The following is a 10,000-nucleotide window of genomic DNA, read 5'->3' as shown; positions in this document are numbered from 1 at the left end:
CTTTTCTTTGATATATTATGAACTTTCTTTAAGACTGTTTAAATAGTTTACATCTGGTAGTGTGTTGTTTCTAGATTCCTTATAATTGAGGTTGGTGCAGATTGCAGGAGATAATAATCTTCTGTCAAATGGAAGATCTGGTAAAGGCAGTCAACAAAATGGATCTATTGAAGTGGTTCAAGGCATGGTTGAAGAGCTTGACAGTGCCGAGCACATCCCACCTCAAAGTGTTGATGTGTTAGTGAGTGAATGGATGGGCTATTGCCTGCTCTATGAGTCAATGCTCACCTCTGTACTCTTTGCAAGGGATAAGTGGTTAAAGCCTGGAGGTGCTATCCTTCCTGACACAGCTACTATGGTGGGTTAGCTGCCCCCACTTCTCTACACTTAGTCCTCATTCGACTTCGGCTGCTTCTATACTTAGATGTTGTCCTTTCACTCTAGAGCTGATAAGTTTTTCCCACCTTTATCCATGCAGTTTTTAGCTGGATTTGGAAGAGAAGCTACCAGTCTCCCGTTCTGGGAAGATGTATATGGATTCAATATGTCTCATATCGGCCGTGAGGTTGTTGAGCATGCTGCCCGCTTTCCCATTGTTGATGTCATTGACAGTTCTCATATTGTTACGAACACAAAAGTTCTTCAGGTTTGTGTTCAATATCTTCTTTTATGTGTTTACTTTAAATGATTGATAAGATGGATGATTGAGTATTTTTATCCTCAATAGTAGGATCTCTCCAATCCCACCTTTTTGATGGGATAAGAATCAAGCAAAACTAGCTCAAATTATAGAAATAATCAAGGGCCTTGCGGCATCCCAAAGTTTCAATCCATCAAAGTAAACAAGGAATTAGTTTTGCTATTTTTATATGTCAACATAATCCTTCAAAATAAACGCCCTCTTACAGGATTAAGTTGTGAAGCTATAATCCTTACTAAGTTCCAAGATGTTGATCTTTTACTCATGGCAAATATATCTTTCTTAACATTAAATGATACTGCTATATAATGATTAGATGGAGGAGTAGCTTAACCTCTGTATGCATCCGTTGCTTCACATTCATTTATTTTAGCCTAACTCTTACAATTCATGGAAAATCTAAAGATCTAAACATAAGTTAATTCTTTCGTTTCTCTCTCGTTCCAGTTTGAAGGTGTGGATCAATACTATGCTAGACTCTTTCCATATTCATGTAAAGTGGCTCCAATTTTCGTAGCCATATAATTATACAATTAGATTTCTAACTGTTGCTGGAATGTTTTACATTCTTAATATTACTGAAGGCTGACTCTAGATTTATATGAAGCAAGAACCTGAAACTCTAGGGGAACTTGTTGACATGTTATATTCTTTCACTTCTGAATCAGCATTTGTCATTGTTTTCACATATATTAATTACTTAAAACTTCTTTTATCACTGTTCCACCTACACCTTGCTGGGTATGAGCTCTAGGTAGCCAGAATGTGTGTTGAATTTCTATCACCTGCTGCACATGATTTCTTCTTTCAAGTGAACCACATGTCAAATATACATTGCTTATAAACCATAAATCCAATTTCCCTGAGCCAAAATTATGAAATCGATAAGTAGGAATCTCTGAAAATATTCCTTATTCACCTTCTCAAGAAATTCAAATGCACTAATAAAAGGTTTGTTCTAAAACAAACTAAACTTGGAATTTAAACAGTTCATTTACACTAAAATTGAAGAATAATGGTCAGAAGGAAATGATTACTAATTTGCTGACAAAATAGTAGTTTAAGAGATGAGAAATGCCCAAGAAAAATAACGCATTTATTATTTTAATGAAATGGAATAGGAGGACCAGCAGCAGCCATAATACTGATGGCTCAATGTTATTAATGTTTGAAATATGCATAAACATTTCGTAGTTCCCGTACAGGTGTTCAAGAAGATTAACAAAACTATGTGTCCTCATGTTGCCCTCAGGCCCATATGAAATTTTAAGTGAGAATGGCAAAGACTTGTTTTATCTTTATACTCTTTGTACATTATATGTGACAAAACCACTAATGATTGTGAAAAAGGTCAAATATAGTACACATGAAATGGTGGCATATTTATGGTTTTGAGCCTCATCTACCCAGTTTCACTCATTTTTCTATTATGCTTATTATTTTAGCAGTCTAAGCTTGACATATATCTTTGTCTTCAGACGTTTGACCTGGTGACAATGCAACCTAAGCACATGGATTTTACATCCATTGTTGAACTGGAGCGTTTGTCTCAATCGAACAACCCGTCCGATTCTAAGTCAGAAATCACTTGGTGTTATGGAGTTGTATTGTGGTTTGACACCGGGTTTACTGAGAGGTTTTGTCGTGATAAGCCTGTCAACTTGTCGACATCACCCTATAGTCCAAGCACACATTGGTCACAGACTATCCTCACATTTCGAGAGCCAGTCGCAATGGCATCAAACTTTGTTGGTGAGAAACTGGCACCTGTTGGTACCGAGGACTGCCCTGCTGCAAGAATACAATCCCGTGTAAGTGTTGTTCGATCTGTTAAACATCGCAGCATTGACATTTCAATGGAACTCACTGGAATCGACCCTCATGGTAGAAAACGTAACTGGCCTGCGCAAATCTTCCATATAAACTAGTTGTATGTGAGTTTAGCTTATGATGATTAATTTCGTTTAAAATGAGAATTGATTGTATCTTTATGTGAATTGGCTGGATCTTGTGATGATTTGTTACAACGTAGAATCATTGAATTCGACTTTGTTCGATTTTGATAAAAATAAAAGTGTAATTATGTTGAAAGTAGAGAGAAGAGGAGAAGAAGAGAGTGACATAAAGAGCGTGAAGAGAATAGATCTGCAGGAGCGTATTATTGTGAGGACTAAATGCCTCTATTTATAGGAGATACAAAGCTAGGGTTAGGGTTTAGGGTTAAGTCATTAAGTAGGGAAATATATATATTATATATATTTACAACAACACTCTCCTTTAAATGACTAACCCTAAAAATATGTTGTTTCATTAAAACCTATATCGTATTCATCAAAGCCTTTTTCGGGTAGGTCGATAAATTCATATAAAATACAGATTGATTAGTTTGAAATACTTTATCGAAAATATGTTCGATCTACAAATCGAGACAATACTTAGTTTTAACTAAGTTTTTGAAAACTCATCTTTAGATATGAGTTAACTTCCTCAAATATTTTGAGTATTCATAAATATTCTTTCTTCGAAAAGAATTCACTTAGTTATTTACGAACTTTCACATATATATTTATATTTTAAAGATCTATATAATAATACAATCATAATGTCCATAAATTTGATATTTATATCAATGATTACTGTCATAAAATGTTATATAAATAACGAAACATAATGTCATCTATAACATGAGAATATATTTGGGAATCTCAATCCCTTAGCTACTAACCTCGCTTAATTTTCATTTAGCGAGTTTGACTCTACCTCATTGCTTACTTCTATATTTTTTAGTGCTTCTGGCACACTAATATCATTTTTTTAATCCAAATAATCTTCAAGATGAACTAGCAATTTGTTGAGGCAAAAGTGTTGTCGACAACTATGATTTTTCTATTATGATTCTCACGTATTCACAAAGTTCATGGCAACTTTAGTAAAATCAAATTTTCACCATTTCCCATAATATTTGGTCTTGTTGTTTCGTAATCCCAATATTACGATAATTTAGTGTACGTGCAAAATATATTGGGATCATCGTCTTCAGGATGATCCTCTTCATGAGATTTCAGAATGATTTGATCTATTTATTAGATTTTGTAATCCGCGGATATTTTATCTTGGGCACCAATAGGTCGTTTACGCTTCTGGCGTCAATAAAAATTGAACCAATTTCGTCATTCATGGACTTCAATTATTTGTGGTGCAATATGACATGTATATGAGATTTCACTCCTTTGGCAGTTAATAATAACTTGTTGAATTTCTAGTTCATTAATGCATGAATCTAACATAATTAATCCAGCAAGAAATTTACGGCATTGTACAATTCATCATTCATATCTCCCCCTAATGCCGAAAAAAGTCTTAAGTTGGATAAACCAAAGTATCAATATATGAATTGATGCTCAATTATTGGTTCTATATATCTATTTTTCACAAAGTATACATGTAATTTTCGTAGACATTTGAATGGTGATAAAATAATTTAGTAGATAAGAAATCCTCTTCAAGGGGTACTTTAATCACGCACTAATTGTATTGTAGATAACCCAAATACTCAAGTATGAGTACTTCTAAAATCTTTTGGGTGTATGAATTTGAAATTCATCACAACATAATTATTGGATTAAATAATAAATCATGTGTAATTATTCTATACTCATGGGGAGATCAATGAAGCTCTTCAAGAGCCGATAATAAGTTTATCATCATTTTCAATTGTATTGACATGCATGTTTCTATTCTCAATAAGAGTTTAAGAACAATCATACTCCTCAAGAGTATACAACATTCTTTAGCAATATTAATTGTGCTACTTCAGGAGCAACAATTTAACTTAATATAATAATAATAATAATAATAATAATAATAATAATAATAATAATTAATTCAATAACTTGATAGAATGACAATATATATATATATATGCAATCTCAATATTTCAATATTCTTCTGGAATATTAATTTTATTCCATGTGTTCATCAAGAACATATCGTATCTCATTTGAGATCATATTGTTGTGTTTCATAAAGAACATCAACAATTCATTTTTTATAATAATCGTCAAGATTATTAATAATTGTAATTTTAATATAGTGTGGTATCATTGTGTGATTTATTTTTAATAATCTTCAAGATTATTAAGAATCACAAAATTCATTCCACGAGGATGAATTGATTAAACACAACAATCCTTCACGGATTGTATTAATAAGACATTCAAAAGCAATAACTTTTATTCCCACCGTCAATACTCAGTTTAACATAACTATAATTATAATCACAACAAAGTTATTGATTAATTGCAACCATAAAAACAACATGAAAAGCAATTGATAAGCAATTGTACTCGGATACAAGCAATTAAAGCCGCAACGTTAAATGAATGTATGCTAGATAACTTAATCTTTTATTGATGTCATTAATTGCAACAAGAGATCAATACGTATTGAAGAAATCAAATGACTAAAATGAAGAGTTTGGAGAAATAAAATATGAGCAGTGTCCCCTTTATATGTTTTGGCCAAAGTAGTGAATTACACCAACCAAAACCTTGGGTTGAATCAAGAAACGTCCCAAAGTTTGAACAGAAATAGGAGATAACCGAACAACAATTTGTAAAATTATATTATAGATTTACAAATGTAGATCTAATATAAAATTGAAGCAATCAAACCAAAACAGAAAATTAATAATACTCCTTCGATTGCAAATATCAAGCAATGATTTTCAAATCTATTGCAATACACGAATTTATAACCATTTTCATTCGTCTCTCTCATCAATTTTTTCAATTTCAAGGTAATAATTCAAATACCACATCTATACATCGAATATGAATTACCTTGTCGGAAAGACACGATTCTTTCCTATGGCATACCTCCAATATTAACTCAATTGGCTTTCATATGACATATCTTCAATATTGATTCAATTGGTTAGAGACTCGTGCTGATAACGTGTTGAAAGTAGAGAGAAGAGGAGAAGAATAGAGAATGACATAAAGAGCGTGAAGATAATAGATCTGCAGGAACGTATTATTGTGAGGACTAAATGCCTCTATGTTGGGAACTTAATGAAATATCCTAGTCCTTGTTTTGATGATACCAAAACCAATAGGTCTCGTTTGTAATAGACTAGAATTGTTTGAACTCAAGTGTTAGAGTTCTTTTTCTAGTTTAGTTGTTGTTCTGAAGATTGAAGACTGAAGAACGAAGGACTGAAGACTAAAGACTGAAGTTGCCGACTGAAGCATCAGTCAAAGAATCAGTTTTTAACTGATTACTTAAATGCGAGCCAAGTGGAATCAGCGGACTGATACTAAAGTCAAGTATCAGCTAAACATTTTTCCTCGGACTAAACCTCCAACGTTCAAAAGAAGCCACGCACTCCAGAAGTACAGCCGCATTGAATGCAGAGATCCCAGGATCGTCCTTTCTCTGCAGAGGTCATTCCTCTTTGGTGATTACCTTTTCAGAGATGTCGCATCTCCTGCTCTTCAACATATCCGTTCTCACCAAACAAGGGACCTTGAAGATTGAAGCCTCAGCCCAAGTTCAAATTACTCTCTAACGGAAGAAATCTTGAAGACCTTCTCCGCCAACGGATCTATTCAAGACTTCTCCTATAAATAGCGCTTGAGGATCACTTCAATCTTCACCGATTCAACGACATAAGCTGAACCTCTCCCAAAATTGTTTCTCAGCTAAAGCCCAGACTCTCCCAAGTTTGAATCAAAGAAGAGAATTCCAAAGTCAAAAACCAGTCACTGCTGATTACATACATTCTCTTAGACCTTAGGCAAGCCTTGTTTATCTAAAGCCTAGGTCAAACTAACTCCAAAGAACTTGTTCTTTGAAGTTTAGTTGGCAAGTTTTCAAACCTCCATTCAACCGACTGAATCGAGTGTTTGTGTTGCTAAGGAGTTCAAAAAGGTGTTCTGTCTCCGTGAGATCCTAGTGCCCAGTGCGTGCTAGGAGTGAGAAATCCAACAAGGTGTGTTGATACTGAAGATTGGATCTTCAGTTGTTTCGGTTGTGTGCACTCGTAAGCACACATTCAGGTTTGCAGTGCACCCGTAAGCACTTGCCCAGTGAAGTTGTTGGTCTGATCAACCGACCGTGGATGTAGGAAGTGTTTTCTGAACCATGTAAAAATCTCTGTATTATTTACAGCTTTCAGTATTTACTTTCTTACTTGTGCTCTTCCTTTCGTTAACTGAAAACTGATTAATAGCAAAGAGAAATCTAAGACTAACAACGTGCTCAACTCACAGGCTATTGCGAAACAAAAGTTTTCCGCTGCGTGTGTTATTAGTTTGACTGATCTATCCTCTGATAGTCAGTAAGACTCAAGTCGTGGCATTCCAATAATTAAATTGAAAAGTTTAGTTGGAGTAATTTATGGGCTCAAGTAATTAAATAATTTTAGGGCCCAGTTGAATAAAGAGACAATTAGTTGGGTTCAATTAAATAATTTGAGGAAGGCCCAGCTAAAATAATACGACAATCCAAAGAATAAAATGAGTTATCTTAGGTTTAAATTTAAACAAAACTCGGCCCAATTACTAATAACAACTGGGTTCAAATTAAATAAGATCCAGTATAAGTATTTAAAACAAAATCAGCCCGAGAATTGTGCTTTAAAATATTTAAACTGGGCCCGACAAAAGAAATAAAAATTTTACTGGGCTCAACAAAGAACCGGCCCAATTTGGATAAAATGATAAAGTCTAATTTATATAAAATGCCTAAGCCCAATTAAAATAAAAGAGCCCAACTAAATCAAATAAAAAGGCCCAAATTCATACTTAATAATAAAAGCCCAATAATAACAAAACTTTAGCCCAATAATAACATATGAATAAGAGGCCCAAGCTCTCCTTCCTCTACACCCTCAATCGGCCCCTCTCTCTAACCTCACAAGCCATTCTTCTCTCACAAATCCATCGGCCATTCCTCCAGAATCCGGTCTTGTTCCGGTCGTTCCAGCCGCCGCACTCACTCCGGCGTCCCTCTCTCCTCACTCAGCCGTTCCATCACTCTCTCCCTCACTCTGTCAATCTCACGCCCCTCGTCCTCCTCTGCCTCGAGACTTCCGCCACCGCCGTCGCCACTGGACCGACGTGGTTCGTGTGTTGCCGTTTTGGGGAAGCCGCTGCTATCGTTTCGATCCACCACCGGCGCTGTGCAGTCGGCGAGTAGCGCTGTCGTTGACGACTAGGGGCGTCGCTGCCGGCGTCTGCTTGATTCGTCGCACCGTTGCCGTTGTTCTTGAGGTCCAGCGGCCAGCAGTGCAGCCCAACGTTCTTCTATTCTAAAGTTAAGTCTATTTCATTCTACTATTGTATCTTGATTTATTTGCTTATGAGGTGAAAGTTTAATACCAGGGGTTGTGGTTTTCCTAATTCCGTTTATAAGCCGTGGGGATTTTGCTACTGTGCTAAATGAATAACAGCGTTGTTATATGCTCGTCAATGAGCCCTGTGTTGGATTATGAGCTAAGGTGTATCCTTTCTTATTAAACTGTGGAGCCTATTTTCATGTGTATACTGATCATGCTTGGATGGAGAATATGCATTATAGGACATAGCATATTGAGCTCAGTAAATACCTCGAATGTGATCGAATTGATTTCTTGTTGTTGAATCGAATGAAGTGTGAAATAACTGAAATGAATTTGACGGTGCTGTTGGCATGTTGCTTTAATAAATGCAGGTGAATAAAGGAGGAATGGAGGGAATTTAGCCAAGACTTACCTATCGAAGCTTGGCAGTAGGAGTCATACATGATAAAATAGGTAAATAATTGATATATTAAAAATAATGCTTACAAATAAAATACTCAGAATTATTTTGTGTGAATGTTGAAGAATGAAAAATTATGAGTAATTTTATATTGCAGTACAAGAGGCCCACCCAAACCCTGCGGTCCAGTTTGATATTTAACCCAGTCCGACATTCCAAAACAACCCTCAAATCAAATCCCAAATTCCAGCCGATACAATGATTCAGGCGGCGGCGATGCGGCGGACCTCCTTCTTTTCCATGAGTTATCACCTGCAACAGTGCAGGGGCATCCGAGTCAAGGTTTACAACAGCAATTTAGATCAGGCTTTGACCTTAATGCAGCGGAAGATGCAGTCCAGCGGCATCGAGCGAATGATAAAGCAGGAACAGCTTGCCCACGTCAAAAATTCCGAGAAGCGCGTTTTGGCCAAAAAGAATTTGGAGCGCAGGCTTCGCGCACAGGATCTTGCCCGCAAGCTCAAGATGATTCTCGTTCAGAAAGTCAGGTAAAGTTTGTTTGAAGTTTGCTGCTTTAATTTATTTCACTTATATATATTTTTGTGTGTGTATGTATATGATTATCTTTGATAGTTGCTCGTATCAAGCGGGTTACTAATTGTGATCTATATGAAATAGATTTTTTTGTTGATTGTTTGGGATGTACGGTGATGTTTGTGTTAGTGTTTTGGTTCTTTGCATTGATTTGAAAGTGAAGGGAAATTGATTGAATTGTGATTTGTGCTACAAATTATTGAGCTTGAATTATATGAGAAAATTATAGACCTGTCTTTAAGACTGATACTGAGAGTTGAAATGTTAGCGTATGATATGTTGAGGAAATGGTTAATTGATATCTTTGTTGCTGTGGATAAAAAACGAAAGTTTCACGTATTAAAGGGATCCATGTGTCTGATTGTGTTTGGCTCTGTTGCTTCGTTTTGAATAGAACACCCTGTATTAAGTTATTTGTTATTGGAATCATGTGGCTCGAGTTTGTTGAGTTGCTTGAAGTCCGTCCCATCTTCAGGGAATTTGCTTCAAAGTAGGAAGTGGGCATATCTTACTTTTAGATCATGTAATAGAGAAGGGGCACCGGACACTATGGATGAACACAAATACTGAGCAAATTATTTGTGAATGATGAGTGTCCTACAACCATTGGATGATGAACATTCTCCTCTGTTAAGCAATTAGGGGGCTACAGTCATCTAGATATTTATGAACTAAAACGTTTTCTTCACTCGGATACAGAGAGAGTATGGTTAGCCTTTCTTTTTTTTTTCCACATGTTTGATCATACATGTCAAATGTGCTGAATGTTGAACTTCCTAATTGGCTGGACTAAAGGAGGCTATGCCCTTGTAAATCAGCAAAATGAGAACATTTTGAAGCAAATGATTACTTTTTTTTGTGGAAGATTAGTTTATTTTGATAGATGTTCTTTTCCTCATTGAAACTGTAAAGGGTGGGAATACGAAGACTAAGATTATTCAAATGTTACTTCTGATGAATGGAG

The 10,000-nt window shown here is 35.6% G+C and overlaps 2 protein-coding genes across 2 annotated transcripts; both read left to right on the top strand.

Moving 5' to 3' along the window:
* Positions 1 to 100: 100 nt before the first annotated feature.
* On the top strand, positions 101 to 2,791 carry LOC131002392 (probable protein arginine N-methyltransferase 3; the record flags this gene model as incomplete). The annotated part of the gene is given in 3 exon segments (XM_057928890.1): positions 101 to 358; positions 479 to 646; positions 2,179 to 2,791. Coding segments are annotated over 3 exon segments (876 nt in total), but the record flags the coding sequence as incomplete, so codon positions are not given.
* Positions 2,792 to 7,565: 4,774 nt separating this feature from the next.
* On the top strand, positions 7,566 to 9,013 carry LOC131002393 (uncharacterized). Its single transcript, XM_057928892.1, has 3 exons — positions 7,566 to 8,017; positions 8,414 to 8,495; positions 8,600 to 9,013. Exon 3 carries the CDS (start codon positions 8,701 to 8,703, stop codon positions 8,992 to 8,994), a length of 294 nt encoding a protein of 97 aa, XP_057784875.1. The 5' UTR covers positions 7,566 to 8,017; positions 8,414 to 8,495; positions 8,600 to 8,700; the 3' UTR covers positions 8,995 to 9,013.
* Positions 9,014 to 10,000: the final 987 nt, after the last annotated feature.

This window comes from Salvia miltiorrhiza, unplaced genomic scaffold (genome assembly GCF_028751815.1).
Source record: "Salvia miltiorrhiza cultivar Shanhuang (shh) unplaced genomic scaffold, IMPLAD_Smil_shh fragScaff_scaffold_124_2:::fragment_4:::debris, whole genome shotgun sequence".
NCBI lineage: Eukaryota > Viridiplantae > Streptophyta > Magnoliopsida > Lamiales > Lamiaceae > Salvia > Salvia miltiorrhiza.
This window is presented reverse-complemented; position numbering and strand designations above follow the sequence as displayed.